Genomic DNA, 17,289 nt, shown 5'->3' with positions numbered 1-17,289 from the left:
TCCCCCTGATCTCTCAGTCAATGAATTCGGTTTTCTACGCGGAGAAATATTGGTGCTTACTGTAGTACATTTAGAGTGATTGTAACAAATCTCAGCGGACGACCAGTCTGGAATTTGCAATATCACTCGGGGATACAGCGATACGCCGCGAACTGGCCAAACCATGAGTCACATGGGAAGATGGTGTTTAAACTTCAGTCACTGCTGACGCGGACGAAGGAAGACATGCTTGTCACGACTTGGCAAGCCCGCACCGGCAGGCCCGGAAAAACATATTAGCTGTCTTCTTATGATCCAGGCGGCTGTGGCAAAACACCTGCCGTGAAAGCATAATTCCAGTATTTCACAAAAGTAAGAAACGTTGCGTTGGGTTTAGAACTTTCGGGAGCAAGGCATGCAACTTTTGATTAACTATGCCAGCCTACCTAGGTGGCAAAACCGAGTTCTAGACAGAACCCCTCCTATGAGTCATAGCGTGAGTATTGAATCTTGTCCCAGCCGCGGGGGAAGTTTTTCTGATTCTGATCTAGACTCCACAGTTGCCCCACTGCCAAGGCGTTTCAAGCTACGAAAAATTGCACTCACCGATCAGTATTCCCCGATACACGGAGGCCAAGCAACATGTTGCCACCTGCCTAAGTACCGAAGGGGGTCTTATCGTTGTTCACACGAAGCACTAGTACCAATGAGTGGAAGCCAAGTAGAGCCAAGCAAGCCAAGTGTGTGACATCCGTGACAATGGATCACGTTGTCTCTTGGAACTTGTTCATGATGCCGCATACACGGCACGAATGGCTCGCCATCTTCTTCACCGTTATCTTTCAGCTCTGTCCTGCCATGGCCCAGAACGACAGCAGTGGTTATGAAAGTGACCCTATTCTACAGTTTAGACCCGCCTTCGTCGAGTCCTTACCAGTTCAGATCCTCCTGACAGGCGTGGTCCTCACGCTTGTCGTCGTTCTCCTTCTTCACCTGCTTTTTACCGCTCAGTATCACTGGCCCCTAGCTCGTGTCAATTATATGCTGCAGCTCACGGCGGTGGTGACTTTGCTCGCTTCTATCACCGCTACTCTCTATGTCGTGTTCTCCTCCAATATAGAGGAAAGCCAACATTGGCCATACATGTTGAGCTATCTGGCTGTGGACATGCCAAGGTTTGGCAACAATATTACGGCAAATTCCACTGATCCTACTGTGGTATATGCACACCAATGGACACTTGCCGAGAGTGCTACGTGGACCGTAATGAATGCGACTACATCCGTGATTATACAGGTCAGTGCAAATGAACGTAGCTCCTCTAATCGTACCGATGTTGTTATTTAGATTACCCACATTCATTTTTTGACCTTACTGTTTCCCTCAAACCTGGAGGCAAGACTCATCTTTGGCCTGCTTGGTGAGTGCGCGTGTAAAGCCCCTGCGTTTCTGTTTCATCTGTATTCCTCACGATCCACGCAATACTAATCTCAACATTGTGTTTGCTTCCTGCTTGTAATCAGGTCCATTGGCCATCATCTCTGCTGTAATGCAACTGCTCCCGGTCTTCTACGGGTTGAGCTCGATACCACTCGCGGAGGACACCCGGAACGTGTGCAATGCAGCTTTGTCGTTGCTATTCACTTCTGCACTAATAATCTGGGGCTTTTTTGTTAACCGGCAGGCGGCATGGCGCACCGATGGCGGGACAGCAGCCTTCGGTGCTGGCGCAATCGTTCTCGCTCTCATATCCACCACACTCAATTTCCTCTACATACCGAGTCAAGACCAGTATGCATGGATGCCAAAACTTATGTGGAGTGTGGTCATGTGGCAAAGTTTCCTTGGATGGTGGTGGTGGGTTGGTTCCGGGATGGGCGTCGGCGAGGTAGAAGAGTTACTGGTGAAGGAGGCGAAACGTGAAAGAAAGAGGAAACTGAAAGCACAGAAGAGGAAGGAGCAACGGGAGAAGGCCAAGACCATGTGGAAAGGTGTCACCGGTGCATTCACAACGAAGCGCGACCACTCTGATAGCCGGGATTCCAGCGAGGGGCACCAAGGACTTGATAATTCCGAATCGCTGAATGCTCTCGCTTCTAGCAATGTCCTATCGACTGCAGGTTCGATGACAGATAGGTCGTCAGGGGACATACTCCCTCTACAATTTGTAAACAGATGGTACGCACGCTTGCGCCATGCACACCTTACCGCGGCGAGAATACAAGCTGTCGAGCGCGTAGAGCGCATACACCAAGTGTTCGGCCGTGAAGAGACCCGAAATTCGATGCGGGAACCTGGTTCCCAGGTCGTCGGATGGGGACTGGGTAGCTATGGACTGCGGGGCGTAGAGCGGGATCGCAGAGAAGGGCAGGAGCTACAAATCAGGATTGAAGTGGACGATGCCAGAGATAATCCAGCCACAATCGCAGAACCAGAATTACTGTCACAGGACCAGTCCTTTCGGCGCCGTGGCCACCAACCTGAACTTCGGCCCTCACAACATGCTCCACCGGCGGCGCCAGAGACGGACCTTGGATTTGGATGGACATCATTCTGGTGGTGGGAACCTCTCCGGCGGTGGCGTTTACGGGACTCGACGGCTTACAGGTGAGGCGAGCAATTTGGTGCGAGAGGACGACAATGTTAGAGATGCTGTATGATCTAATGCGACGTGTATCCCGTGCTTCTGATGTTTGCTGTTGACATTAATGTTCTTGGACCCCTACAGCTACGCCGTTACACCAACCACATTTTAGGCACTTGATGTTGAATCTACAACTCACAGACCGTAAAAATCTACCCTCAGCACAAGTTCCATTGTGCCGTGGGCTATACCTTTCCTTATTATTGTTATGGCATACTTCACCAATACCTCGTGTACAATATCGACTTCCTGTAGAATATTTCGATCCGTATTGTTCGCTTTGGAGTCCCATCTTATTGTATCGATAACTGATCGAAGCTGCCAGATTATTAGGATATCTCTGATGAAATTTAGGGTAAGCGGTATTTACTGACATTAGTACCAACCTTCCGAGAAGCAACAAATGAGCTGTTTGCACTTCGAGTTCGACGCCATGGTTTAACACGCTCCTACCACGTTTTCCCCGGAGACAGAGACAAAACCTGGGGTAAGCCATTTTCTTAAAGACACTCACATTTATCAAAGGACATACATTCCAGCGAGAGCACGCTTGGTGCACAATCATGACACGTCGGAAGGCTTCGAAAGTCGTAGTACATAGGGACGTCGTTCCTCGCTTCTTGAAGCAGCACTCACTACCTAGGACGATATGCTCGAGATGACGACCGCGGAGATCAGTGCAAAGGTGTGTTTTTAATGACGAGTCAGAAGTAAAGACGCGTCGTTCGGTTCTGGACACGCGCATGAATCGCTGTACATCATGTTGGCCACGAGCCTTGACGATGTGTCTGATAATCAATTGACGACGACGACTTAGATGACTCCTCGGGGAGAAAACCCTGGTATTTGATTTGTTTGGGCCTCCTCAAATGATGTATTCTATAACTGATCAACGCAGATAAAGAGCATACACACGACTATAAATTGCTGGGCAAATAGCACCTCAGTACTGCAGACCGACCCACTACTAGTTCTTATCATGGCTCGTCACACTACTCGCAGCTCCAGTGAATGTGGGTTCTATCTATTGCCGTTTACCAGACCACAATTAATTGTGTCAATGTGTTAGCAGCCTTCCCCCAACTTCAAGGACGCGTATCCATGAGGCGTCCTTCGCAGGCCTCCATAGACCACCTGTCCCACCCTCGGCTTCCTGTACGCTATCTCCAAGCAGGGTTGAAAATGGACTCCCGAATATACACCAAGACACAAGTAGGCGTCTATTAAACCCTGAAGCTATGCATTACAGCCTGATTGTTCCTTAAAGAGAATACTTAGAGACTTAGCTCTTCGTCATATCGATTTTTCGATACCGTATCGGGAGCAGTCTCAATCACAGATAGATTTTTTCAAGAGAGAGGTAATAGATATTTTGGCAGAGTGCAACCACTTGATGTATCTAGGCTGAAACATATCTTGTAGGTCCTACTCGACGAAGAGCTGTCGCACTTGATGTGGTACCAAGACGCTTGGGTAGTTGAAGTGTTCCTTCGCATGATATACCATCGCCCGGGAATGATGAAAAACTTTCAGGTAACTCAAAACTACATGATTCAACTACCTGATTGTTCTGATTTACAACCAGCAACTGGACTCCGAGCTTCAAATTGTACAGGTTCTGACTTCTCCCCTACTCAATTAATATTTGAGTCAATCTAATACATCTCTCAGCGTGGCCGTCCAGTGTCGGAGACAATCAAACGTTTGCTCTATCAACCTAGCTACTCAACTTGAAGACGTAAAGGTTTCCTATTCCACTGGTAATCATACTCCGAGTCCGTCTAACACACATGATATATAGGATGACAGTCCGTGTCAAATGTCACTCACCGTTTGCTCTAAAAACCAGGTTACTCAGCCTGAGGATACACAGGTTCTTCACTGACAATTATACTCCGAGTCCGCCTAACATGCATGATATAGCATGACCGTCCGCATCGAATGTCATTCACCGTTTGCCCTGATAATCAGGCTACTCACTGGCAGCCCGAGGACGCACAGGTTCTTCCCTATTCTACTGACAATTATGCTCCGAGTCCGCCTAACATACATGTTATAGCATGGCCTTGTTTGCTTTGATAATCCGGCTACTCAGACTAAGGATAATCAGGTGAACACGGTTCAAGGCGGTGGTTCCTCGGGCACCGCGTCATGTCTGGCTCTGTTGTCAACCCTCCTGACTTCAATGCCAGGTTTGCACCGCTTCCACGCGACAATCACGGAGGCTGGCCTGTCCACTGACGAACATCTACTACATTTCTGCCGAATGACATCTACAGGGAGGGAGAAATTCATCACACAAGCACTTACGGAGACCTCTACCCTGTTTGAACGAGTTGTGATCACGGAGATTCTGGAAGAATTAAGAAACAACATTCTAGTTGGTAGTTTATAACACCTAAACGAGCCTTTCAAACTCCGTGACAATATGTAAACGTCGCTTACATGCCTTTTGACACTGTACATTAGAATCTAGACACAATTGATCTGCGGTTTGGCAAGCATTTCTAGATTGCGACGAGGTGCGAGACGATACTCTGACTTTTAAGGTTTGAATCAAAATCTGCGGAAAGTCACCCAGTAACTTGGGTGCCGTTCAGACATACGGTCAACTGCGTATGTCGAGAAATTTACAAAATCGACCGTAAATTTTCCTCGGCCACGCATCCCATATTTTTTTTTTCTCTCGCAAGCAAATGGTAATTATTGTGTGACATTGAATACAAGTATGAATGTAAGCTGAGGTCCAGTACCTGCGGCTTACTTAAGAAAGCGGAGGCGCGTGGGCCATGCGTGGGATTCGTGCCTTTCTCCACGAGATTTTGATGCCTCGCCTGGAAATTGACGGTCTCAGCTCCGCATGCTCGCTTCGCTCTTGCTCATTCTGACTACAACGGACACTTCCTGTAGTAGATACTCAACGACTACATTTTTACGCCACCTCTGTGGACTGCAAACCTCACCCAAAGGACCGTCAAATTTTCACGCGAATCTATGATCATGTAGATCCTCAAGACGACTACTTCGTTGCGCAGTTGCAGCTGTCACCTATGCCTTTGTAGTCGCACTAATGTGATGATGACCATGGCAAATCAGAAATGCGATTAACTATGTACTTGCGAAGAGTGTTGCTTGTTGACGCAGTCGCAATTATTCTTGGGGCCACATGCGCTTTGAAACTATGATAGAGAATCTGCGAGTAAGCACTCTCACCCGCAGTTACTGATGCAAGTGCAGTCTTTAGTCATATTAATGCAGAGCACGTTTGTCAAATATGTGCGTTTTAGTTTTGTTGGTGGTTGGAATGAAGCTTAATGAAGTTCGGTGAACGATAAAGCACTCTTCTTGTATGTCGCTATGAGTCTGAAGTCGAGCCTGACGCTGCCTGATGTTTCTGATGGTGCGGTGCCTTGACTCCAGACACTTGAGTTGCCATTTCACAAGGGTCTTCCGAGTAACAGAAAAAAGTTGATCCGTAAGCCAGTTGATCATGAGCGGTGCCATCATGATGGCGCTCACACGTATGTGTGAATGATCGGCGGTCACCACACGCTCCAGCAACTTCACTGCTGCTGTACTTCAAGCTTAAGCTTCAGCTGCCGTACTCTACAGCTTATGTATGTCGACTCAACAACTCACTTTATCAGGTGTAATCTTCTATTCGTCACCGACGATGGTTCTCCTGCATTTTCAGGGCGCTGCTCTCACGAACTCCCACAGCACGCGAGACCTTGCGAGTGTGATATAGCAAAGTTATCTATATTTCCAGGCTGTCTCGCCTGCAGCTCTAAAGCACTGTATAACAATGCGAAGCATCCATCCTTCCCAACCCTGTCGCCGGTAACACCAGGCATGGATGGCGTCCTACAGTGGTTGCGTTACCATCTAGCCAAGTCTCAAAAGCTTCTACGGTTACTACAAGAGCACACTGTCCGTCTGGCCTGCTTCACATTGTTTCTCACTGCATTCCTCTTTCTCTTGGTCGGTCTATCTTTGCCAATTATCAAATCAATCGTAATTATCAAAGTATCGGCAGTAAATTCTGTTGATCCCGTCTCGAATGCAATCACAGAACTGCAATTTGGAGTATGGGGTGTCTGTGCATTGAGGTAGAGCGTCTGCTTTGACCAAATTTCGCCGTTATTTCCTCATCCGTCACGTTTCAGTATCCTCAATGGCGTCGAAGCACAAGAAGCATGCTATGGCCTACAGTTGGGATATACAGTTCCTACAAGCATCTTGTCTCTCGTTGGGTTCTCCTCTAAGCTCGCAAATGTTGCAGATACGACCCTCCTGACTATGCTTGTGCTGCATCTTGTCAGCGCAGCACTCTCGACCGTCGCCTTTGTGTTGTCTCTCTTGCTTCGCTCACACCTGATCACAACAATCGTAATCGTATTTGCCATAATCACAGCGGTTTTTTCGACTGTTGTTTTTGCTGCGAACATTGCGCTGGTTGTTGGCATTAAAGACAACATTGACTCCCTTTTCCCTGGAGCCGACTTCGCTGTAAGCTTTGGCAATGGCTTGTGGATGGCACTAGTGGCGGTGCTTTTGGCTTGGATAGCGGTTATCATGGTGTCAGCACAGCGATGTTGTTGCTGTGGTGTGAGTCGACAGTAAGTTTGCAAGAATTTCTGTGACGCCATGATTCTGATTTGTCGATTAGCCCCAAACCCAAGGTGCCCAGACCAGAGATATCTGAAAAGGACAGTGTGGAGAAGGTCTGGGTCTAAAATGGACAATTTTGCCATGTGTTTCCATGTCCAACAAGTTACGAATACAATGTCGACGATCCCAATGACAGTTCCGCCGATACCATACACATGTCGACAATTATTGATCGCAGCAACATTTTTAAATAAACACAAGACACGCAGCGTAAAAGTTGAGCTCGGTATTCGGCGGATAACAATATGTGTGAGTGCAGTAACACCACGATTTCTCGCCATGACCAACGCACTTTTCAGAGACTAAAACAATCTTTCGATTCCTAACATCGGAAGGGAAGAAATGCTTCCGATTGGGAAAATAGAGCAACCCACAAAATACAAATAGAACTCAATTTGAATGAAAGAATATCGTACAAGTAAAAAAACTCGAGATAAAAAGATCATAACTTTGAGATGGCTGTTAATTCATCTCCCCAAGCTTGACATTCAGGGCCTGGATCTGGAGAGCGCTCATTCCTCCCCATCAGTTCCCTCTCGAAAAAGTCCTTTCTCACAGCAGGGGCCCATGACCTCACGACAACGAGATCCGCTTCGCTGCTGATCCCCAGTTCTTCAAATGCAGGGAAGAGGTGGCTGAGGTCAGGATTGACCGTCTTTAGAAAGTTCTCGACAGTGAGATCGTCGCCACCCGCCGCATCGGGTTGGACGAAATCGTGATCTTCATAAGGTGGGGGTGGACCACCAGGAGCGGGCGGCAAGCTTGCACCATGCTATCGCGCAAAAGGGTGAGCGGCGCTATTCATTAAACAGCACAAGCACAGGTACTTTACCTCTGAGACAGAACTCTTAACGCGAGCGGTTTTGAGGGCGGGCCTTAACTTCGTCATCTTGGCTCTGAAGGCGTGACGCTTGGCATACGTTTTCTTCGATAGATAATGCTCCATGTAGAGCTCGACCGGCCATGCATCAGTGTACCTGGAAAGAAAGGATGCCAATTCCTCGCGAGCCTGGATGTATGTGTTAGATGATACATACAACTCGCTGGTCAAATAAACGACTTACCCAGTCCAGATAGATAGCCCAAATATCGGGTATCTGTTCGTGTAGAAACCTTTCGCAATCCAGCATCATCACTGCCTGATCGCGAAGGATTTTCTGTTATCAAAGATCAGCGATGCACGATGATGCGAAATTAAAAAAATTACTTTAAATTCTTCGAATGCTGGTGCACTTATATCCATTGCGCGGATGATATTTTCTTGGGAGCCAGAGACTAGCTTACGAAAATCCGCTGGCATCGGTCGCGGTATGGTGCGATGGCCGTCATCGGTGACTGATTCGTCGGCGTGACGTTGCATCCTGGACGCACTGCCAGTGGGAGCGGGCTTCATTCCAGTGGAGACCACTTGCGAAGCCCAGATCAGCAGAGGAGGGGAGCAAGAAAGAGAGTCACTCACTGACTATCGATGACGAGTTCAAAGAAGGGCAGAAAGATTTATAATGGAAAGGTGCCCGTGGATACTGGTCCCACTGGATCTTTCCAGCACCCTACCTTTTTCCGGGCGAAATAAACCGAGAGAACGGGTGATACGCATGCAGATAGTCACAGATTGTGACTTGGGTGCTGTGCCTTCGTCCCAATCATGGAATCACTTTGAAATACGAACTGTACAGATATATCAGGTAAGACTACGCACCTTTTGGCTCCAGTAAGTGTCGTTGTTTTCATACCCATTTGTCTCCTTATCATGGCGCAAGGTGTGTCGGATAACAAGGGGATTATCATCGAATTTGAGCGGTCCCCCACCTTCCAAAAATTATTCAGAAGTGAGTCTGCAACACGTTCATTATTGTGCTGAACATGATTGTGAGATGATATTCGAACTGGCTATGGACTTTTGATTCCTACCGACTGCGTCAACCAGCCAGCCTGCCGTCCGCCCTTGACAACTGTCGATTATGAGGATGCCCCTGTTGAAGTCAGTCACAGCAGTTGTATTCCCTGCGACCCCTGTCAGTGGGCCAGAAATCGGCGCATTGGTCATGCCGGATACTTGCTCTAGCTGTTCCGAAACAACCGACAGTGGCGAGGAGAAGATGCAAGACGCGTGCTAACAGTACGCGTCAACTGGCAACGTTCGTTCGCTTATGAATCAATTGCATGCATTCAATCAAGATGAAACGACTGCCTTCATTCAATATAGTCTACTAGGGAATGCTGAGTGAGTCCTCGTTGTAAGACATAGCAATAGATTCAATTGCAAGCTTACGTTAAAGTACATAGCGCACTCATGCCCTCATCGGGTGTTTATGTTACCCTGCGCCTCGAGCTCGAGCTCCAGAACATAGTAATGCTTCCGTACATATCCGTCGAACTCCATCTCTTAGCTGCAGCTTCTCGTCCTCCTTGATCTTCTTGATACGGGCCACTCGCCAGCGAGGCCACCTCTGACAGTCTCAAGAATGTCCCTCACTGTTTCTGAGGCGGCATTTTTGGAGTGAAATAACCCATGGTGTCAACGCGTGGTTTGAGCTGGTCGAGCACGGGCTCGGGTACGGCAAATTCAGACATGACCGATACCACAACACAAGACAGGGGATACGGAGTGGGTTCCGTAACGGCCATCGGGGCAGGCTTTGGAAGTGCAGGGTGCTCATGGTCGGGCGAGGGCTCGAAGTGGAGCACAAACAATGACATTGACAGTATTGTTGTCGAACACAATTGCAGGGCCGGTGTCATCGCGTGGCAGGATAGCATCTGGAGAAGAAGACACTGGCTAGGCGGGGGCGGTTGTGGAACAGAGTCGACGGGCCTCCAAACAAGGACCGCCTCCGCTCTGCGAATGAGATCGTACAATAGTGTCTAACTCGGCGGCGGCGAACCCCTGCATCGTCGTGTCGTACAATGGCGGTGGCTTTCGCAGCTGCTTCCGCGACTGTCTTCTTCAACTTTCCTTACCATGGACTTGAAGATACTGCGGCGGTGTTATCGTGTTCCTCAGACTACTTGAGTGTCTTGAGTACTGTCTTTCGGCCCATCAATGCATGACCCATGAATTAGTTCGTACGAAGTTGTTGACGTCGATGTTATCCGCAATACCGGCAACGATAGCCTCAATGGCGATCTCTTGTGCGCCTCGCCATACTTGAAGAACCCTTTCTCCAGGGGAACATTTTCCGTGAAGTGGCGCGACCGCTAATGGTTCTCGGAGGTAACGATTCAGAATGCGCTATCGACATGGAATATGCCGTCGCTGCTACAGCATAAAAATAGTGTTCCACGAAACGATACTTTCGGCATGCCTCAAGCGACTCGGAGAAGGTAGGTGGTGTCAAATAAGTACTCGGTGGTGAGTGAGTGTCATTGCAATTTCACAAGAGATTCACTCGTGTGAAACTTATTTGTTTGCCCCCCCACCTGCCAGTGTAGTATGTACTAGTAATAGTACTGTAATACTACCATCCCTACTATCAAACGTACGGCCACTGGTAGCGTCCAAGGAATTAAATCGCTCATGCGATGCTGGTGGTTGGCGCTGTTGCAGTTTGTTCCTTGGAGACCGTGGCACATGTGTCATGTTCAACAGTGTTAGCGCCCCAAGCGATCACAGAGCTCTAAAAATTTCTTCGTCGACCACATAATCGCATGTATCTCTTATTCCGTTATAAATGAAGAATGTTGCAGACAGTATGTGCTGTTGACACCCTCCGTGTAGGAAGATGGAACCATCAAACTACTTTGCAGCTTTTCTGTACTGTGACACCGTCCCTGATACCGAGTACGATGGGGATCTGGTAGTAAGTGCTCTACCTTTCTCCTTTTGTCATATATGGACCAGGGCAGGTCGATTTAGGCCTCCTGCTCAGATACAGGCATGTTCGAGCCATCTCTTCTCCCTATGTCGGTCTCATCTCTGTTTTGAGCCAACAGGGCTATGTTATATATTCACGAAACACGAGACACATACGGATCATCTATCTATCTATCTAGCTGTGCAAATCAATGCCGTTCCGGTAGTGAATCAACTGCATGGTGGAATCAAAGTTTCGCATCGGTTTTCGCATCAGAGTTGCACGGTCCCTACCACATATTTTGCATTGATGGTATTTTAGCCCCATAATCGAGGCTGGGGCGAGGAAGTGCGCACGAAGCGACAGGTATTGAGGACAAGGGCGGATTCGAGGGAGGTGTCCATGAGGGGTCGGCTTGGAGGTGGTTAGTAGCAGTGAGGCTGCAGTTGTACCTATTTTTATTTTCTGATATTTCTGATATCCACTTGCCGACAGAACGTGACCTTGTCAACAGACTCTGAACGAGCTGTTTCACTACCCCGTTCCAGCCAACAAGAGAGGGAGCTGATCATCAATCAGGTCTCAGAGAATTATCGAAACGTGATCGCATTGCCCCTAGGTCTGTGTTAGATCGGTGGCTACATGATTTCGCTGATGGATTTTTTGAACTGATACAATAATATCTCGAGAGTGCACTGTTTCCCGAAATCACGAACAGCAGTGTTCAAAATTCCACGTGCACGATACTACTTTGTGAATCCGCAACCAGCATCACCCAAAATCTGATTTTTGTTTGATTGACTCCGAGGGCCTGGCTTCACACCGCATACCAACTTATGTCGATCAAGGCGGGGGTGAACCTTCATCACCAGGGTGCCTTTTTCGGCAATAAAAGCGCTGGATGGTGGTATATCTAGCTCGAACCCCATTATTATGCGTCCACTAAGTTTCTCACTCACTCACACCATCCCTCGAACATGACCAAAGTCTTCAATTCTCCCTATTGGTGGCCGATAATCAATTTTAATATCAATCTCAGCTATTTTATAGGTTTGTAGGGAGTCAGGCAGATAGTGTCAACGATGACTCAATCTAATGTTGACGCAGTTGCCTCCTCTGCTGCAGTGATATACGATTGGGGTGAGCGAAATTGGATTTAAGAATGATTGATATTCTTATGATGTTTCCAGCATTGACATTTGGGCAAGAGGTACGCTGATGCCATTACCGGAGTAACCATCTCACTAAGAATGGCATCATGTGTAGCTCGAACTGGTCTGGGTGAGCACCGTACCATATTAGAAGACCTCAACAGGATGATATACTCAATTCCGGGCAGAATCGTCGCTGGTCTCTCATGACAGTTCTATATATAGGCGTGTGTAGCTCATGTTATAAGCGAAGATGATAAGTTGTGCTGAATTTAAAATATTCCAGGTGCGCTACATCGGAATACTATACATTATGTATGTCTTCAAGGTTGGTAATGTGCACTGTGCTACTATTTAATTATTTCCCACAATCAGCATCAACATGCTGCGTATGTCCCTTCACCTTCACCGCGCGTGTTTCTGCTGATTGACGGCATACAGAAGCACTTCCGACAGTCTCGATGATAAAACTAGTGAGTACTCTACATTGATGCCTGTCATTGTCGCCCAAATTGACTACTATGCAGGAGTGAGTGTGGTTCTCGGCCAGCTTGTTGATTTAATATAAAATGACCGCAATAGATGTGAGATTGTTCGGAGTATCTAATCCTCACTCATCGCCAACTTGGATTTCCAGGCAATGTTATGTACATCGTACTAAATTGGATGGGTGTGGTCGTAAATGCCATGTTAGGTGGTGAGCTACTCAACTACAATACCTCGGCAATATTGACTTGGCTGATACATTATGCAAGCGATCATGATAACTCGGTTATATGCCATGTATCAGCGATCCAGAAACATGCTTGTCTTTCTCGTTGTAATTTTCACAGTTATCACGATTGCGTGTGGAGTGATGACTGCAATGGTAAACAGGCATACTAAAGCGAGTAAGCTTTAGATTATGGTCGAAGGGCTCGAGCGTATTATGCTGATCAGATGAATATCAGAAGAGCTTATCCTCTCCGGCACTTATTTGTGCATTTATAATGACAATGAGGCAGACGCTCTAATTTTGCTTTCTATGACATGGATACTCTCCACTGCATGGGAAGTCCTCGCACTGTGTCTTGCAACCTGGATTACTATAAAACACTTCCGTGAACTGCAACGACCATTGAGGGGTTGGACGATTGGCAACTGTTTTACAGCGTTAATACAGACTCACGTTGTCTACTTTGCAAGGTGAACTCTTAATTTAATATGGTTTAACTTCCGCTAAAGTTCCGTATGTGCTAGCTTTGCTGTCGTCTCTTGCTTCGATCTCGGTTTTTTGTCTCCGCAGCTCTCGGCGGTACGCCAATATATCATTAACATCTGCATGCGACTACGACTTATTTACTTTTATAGAACTCACTTTCTGTGGGAACTCAGGTTTATGACGGTGTTCGTCAAATTCTTTCGGTCATGCAGATGTTTGTGTTAGGACCACGCCTCATTCTTAGTGTTCGACAATATCACGCCAAGCTCGTGGACAACTCTGATGCAGAAGCGGATGTGATTTCGATTGCTTTCCGGAGGCACACAGACGTGTCAACTGAACTTTGATACAGTCACACCTCCACGCTTTCTTTCCATTATCCGTCTCGACGACATTCTTTGATTCCCCTTCCCTTGCAACTGACCTTATTCATTCCTTTGATCGAAGACTGATATTGGACACTTTTATACTTGCTAGTCTGCTATGCGATCTCTTTCATCTGTTGTTCAATCTCAGACTGAAAATAACTTTGCTCGTAGTTTTGCCGTAGTACTGATTCATGCTCTTCAGCGAAGATTGACAATTTGACATAGACTGTGACATGTGAGAAAATATACAAAGGGCACTAATACACTGCAGGTATTCCTGATAGCCATAAAGAAACCATTGCAACTAAGCAACATGCTCTCCGACTGTGTCTGCAGAGACCGTGCTTATGGCCAAATTACTGTCTACCGACGATCCGCTTCCGGAGTGACAAGAGTTCACGAGCTTCTTTCTCGGTCTCCCCCAATTTTTGCAGTTGCGTGTCATCTTGAGCGTTCTTCTTCAATCCCTCGATGGCTTCTCCACGTGAATCTACCACCTTCTTCAATCTGGAATACAAGACGATTCCTGCGTCGGTTTCAGGGATCTTTTTTCCAAAGTCAACCAGTTCCTTTTGAATCCGGATAGCTTCAACAACTGTCTTGTTCGCGAGAATGGGCCTCATGACATCCCACGGACGTGACTGATCGAACCGAGCGGTCGTAGACCCATGTGTCATCATTTCCTTCCAGAAGACACTGGTCAAGTCTTTCTCACGCTCTTGTCCCACATTTCGCGGTGATCTTAGCCCATTTTGTGGTCACCATAATGACGTTCTTCTCTGCATCTTCACCGCACAGCTTTCGAAAGACATCAAGATCCCTGAGCATTGTGCCAAACATCCGACTTTGGGTAATGTCGTGAAGGTAGAGGATGCCAGCCAACTTCATGTCCTGGCCATACCTAGGATAAGATTATGAACTGTATATACTTCAGCGATAGATATGTACTTATGAACTTGCCAGCCAAACAGCGATGCGCCTCAAAACTTCTTCATCGGATATGTATGTATCATCAGAACCAGGTGTGTCGACAAGGACTACGCAGGCGGGAGGGATTCGCCGGGACATTTACAGAAGACATGTTGAATTTTGGCTGTACACAAGTTCAATCCATGGCTGACCATGACCACTTCCTTCCCGGCTGCATCATTGATGAACTATCCGTCGAAATCAGCCTCTGAAATATAGTTGAGTTATGGTCTTACGGTGCTTTTACCGACTCCAGTTCACCCCATTACGCTAACCAACTCTTTCAGTTGTCGATGATCCACATTGGTTTCCTTTGGGACATCAAACTTAGAATAGTATCCTTAAGCCCAGAAAAGGTAGAAAAATACCTCCTAGCTATTCATAAGTGGAGGAAACAGCAAACACACATCCTACAGGATGTGCATATCTGACAGGACTCGAGAGCATGCTAGTGCTGTGTGGGAATAACCCATTTCTTTTACACAGACCTGAGAAAGGCATAGCCAAAGAATTGATGTGGTGGTCAGACTTATTACAATCAGGTGGGGCATTCAGGAGCATTTACCCTCCAGCTGCACTCAGAGACCCATCTGCTTTCTCGGACATGAGCTCAGGCATTGGAATTGGCATTGTTATTGGGGAACACTGGAGAGCATGGAGACTCACACTGGGCTGGAAAATGCACAATGGTAAACAAGATATTGGATGGGCAGAAGCAGTGGGATTTGAGCTCCTCATATATACCCTCACCACTCTCGCTAACATTGGAAGCAACATCCTTATACATGGGGACAGTACCAGAGTCGTCAAAGGCTGGTGGAAACAATGCCACCATAATGCAGCCATCAATGGCATCTTTAGAAGAATCAGCAATTTCTTGCATAATCTACCCAACTATCTCAACATCTCCACAACTTATGTTGCAAGTGGGTCCAACCCAGCAGATGAGCCATCCAGAGGTATCTACAGACCACTCAGCCTTCTTCTTCCCCAAATCCCCATTCCAGATGAACTTAGTACCTTCATCATCAATACAACAGAGCCTCTCTCCCCCACAGAGATCCGCCATTTGCGTGATGGGAATTACTCTTCTCCAGCAGCTAAGCTCATCAACCAAGCTCTCATCAAGCAACAAGCTGCAGAGAGAGCTATTGCTGCAAGGGCCGAAGAAGACTACTTCGTCAGCTGTGCGCTCAAAGATGAATGACTCCAAGGTCTCTCAATTTGGAGCAGCACTGCCTATACCCAACAACACCACATGCTCCCCCCCATGCCTATCGTCCAGACCTCACCCCACGCCCATCCACCCTTCGCCTGCACTGCCTTGCCTGAGACAGATTAAGACTGTGGGTCTCCAGTGGGAGACAGCACCAGACAAACAGGACCTCCATCAGAATCTCCATCTCACTCGATTTCAGATGCACAACTCAACTGCATTCTCGAAGTTATGGGTTCATCCTGGGCCACATCAACCAAAGAGTCATATGGAGCAGGACTCCTTTCATTTCATGTTTATTGCAACTCATGGAGTATCACAGAAGAGAAACAGTGCCCAATAAGCCAAACTCTCCTCCTAGACTTTCTCTCAAGCTGCGCGAGTTCATACTCCAGATCAGCACTATCCAACTATGCAGCAGGACTGAGAGCCTGGCACTTACTGCATGGCAGAAGCTGACTGATCCCACCATCTGAACTCAAAGCTGTACTCAACAGAGCAACTGCACTTGCCCCAGAGATGTCAAAAAGACTGATGTGACAATCATATTGGTGCTAGGCATGTATACCTACATAAGCCTTGATTAGGTGGACCAAAGTTATCCCTCATATTATTCACTACTCCCTTATCAGCAGTCTTCACTTGTCTCAGCCATAACCCTTGTCTGCACTTTCCTGTGCTATGCGCGCACATCCCTGCAGCGCTATTCATGTTCCCATGACATATCCTGCACTATTCCTATGCTTATAGTGCTATTGGAACTACCAGCAATGTGTTTTAGGTCCATTAGCGCATGTCCGCTCTACCTAGCACTTGTTCATGCGCTTAGCGCTTATCTAGCGTGCTGTTCTCACGCTCTAGGAACCCTTCGGAATATTGGAATCCATCCATTGTCCATCCTACCTCATTAGTATGTAATTTTCCTTGCCTCAAGTTTGTGACAAGTGTTACAGTCTTATTACATGTACATCCTATCCCTTCTGAGTCCAAGATGGTATACTTTACTAGTATAAGAAGCCTATGGTGACCACTTCAACATTACTTCCATATGACTGTATTTCCTTCTCCTAGGTTTTACTTAGAAGTAGTCACCTTTAGTTGTGCTCTATAGCCCCTATTGGTTTCCCTATACCTTGACTATTCCTTGCCCTTGCCCTTACCCTGACTTTCCTTTACTCTTGCAATCAATATCTTTGATTTCACTCACTATCCACTACACTCTTTACACTCCCTATCCTATAGTGATGCATTACCACTCCACTACCGACCTATTAGCAATCCGATACCGACCATCTA

General features: G+C 47.1%; 5 protein-coding genes across 5 annotated transcripts; 3 read left to right on the top strand and 2 right to left on the bottom strand.

Moving 5' to 3' along the window:
• The first annotated feature begins 370 nt into the window (after window positions 1–370).
• Window positions 371–2,985, top strand: DFJ58DRAFT_819605 (uncharacterized protein). The gene is made up of 3 exons (XM_041391917.1): window positions 371–1,275; window positions 1,327–1,399; window positions 1,503–2,985. Exons 1-3 carry the CDS (start codon window positions 739–741, stop codon window positions 2,588–2,590), a joined length of 1,698 nt encoding a protein of 565 aa, XP_041236771.1. The 5' UTR covers window positions 371–738; the 3' UTR covers window positions 2,591–2,985.
• A 3,490-nt stretch (window positions 2,986–6,475) lies between these two features.
• DFJ58DRAFT_735227 (uncharacterized protein) lies at window positions 6,476–7,359 on the top strand (the record flags this gene model as incomplete). The annotated part of the gene is made up of 3 exons (XM_041386599.1): window positions 6,476–6,732; window positions 6,790–7,242; window positions 7,293–7,359. 3 exons carry the CDS (start codon window positions 6,476–6,478, stop codon window positions 7,357–7,359), a joined length of 777 nt encoding a protein of 258 aa, XP_041236770.1.
• Window positions 7,360–7,780: 421 nt separating this feature from the next.
• DFJ58DRAFT_819598 (uncharacterized protein) lies at window positions 7,781–9,140 on the bottom strand (the record flags this gene model as incomplete). The annotated part of the gene is made up of 5 exons (XM_041391916.1): window positions 8,754–9,140; window positions 8,502–8,687; window positions 8,359–8,451; window positions 8,127–8,303; window positions 7,781–8,066 (listed from the first exon to the last, which is right to left on the bottom strand). Coding segments are annotated over exons 2-5 (742 nt in total), but the record flags the coding sequence as incomplete, so codon positions are not given.
• A 5,024-nt stretch (window positions 9,141–14,164) lies between these two features.
• DFJ58DRAFT_847160 (uncharacterized protein) lies at window positions 14,165–14,889 on the bottom strand (the record flags this gene model as incomplete). Its single annotated transcript, XM_041393417.1, is given in 3 exon segments — window positions 14,165–14,504; window positions 14,524–14,709; window positions 14,828–14,889. 3 exon segments carry the CDS (start codon window positions 14,887–14,889, stop codon window positions 14,165–14,167), a joined length of 588 nt encoding a protein of 195 aa, XP_041236768.1.
• A 1,296-nt stretch (window positions 14,890–16,185) lies between these two features.
• DFJ58DRAFT_670027 (uncharacterized protein) lies at window positions 16,186–16,452 on the top strand (the record flags this gene model as incomplete). Its single annotated transcript, XM_041382830.1, has 1 exon — window positions 16,186–16,452. A coding segment is annotated over one exon (267 nt), but the record flags the coding sequence as incomplete, so codon positions are not given.
• Between the last annotated feature and the right edge of the window lie 837 nt (window positions 16,453–17,289).

Source organism: Suillus subalutaceus (genome assembly GCF_016647625.1).
Source record: "Suillus subalutaceus strain FC151 chromosome Unknown DFJ58scaffold_205, whole genome shotgun sequence".
In the NCBI taxonomy this organism is placed as follows: domain Eukaryota; kingdom Fungi; phylum Basidiomycota; class Agaricomycetes; order Boletales; family Suillaceae; genus Suillus; species Suillus subalutaceus.
This window is presented reverse-complemented; position numbering and strand designations above follow the sequence as displayed.

Coding starts and splice junctions, on each gene's coding strand:
- DFJ58DRAFT_819605 (XM_041391917.1), top strand. CDS start 739: ATGGATCACGTTGTCTCTTGGAACTTGTTCATGATGCCGCATACACGG. Junction 1,276..1,326: donor CTACATCCGTGATTATACAG/GTCAGTGCAAAT, acceptor GTTGTTATTTAG/ATTACCCACATTCATTTTTT. Junction 1,400..1,502: donor ACTCATCTTTGGCCTGCTTG/GTGAGTGCGCGT, acceptor GCTTGTAATCAG/GTCCATTGGCCATCATCTCT.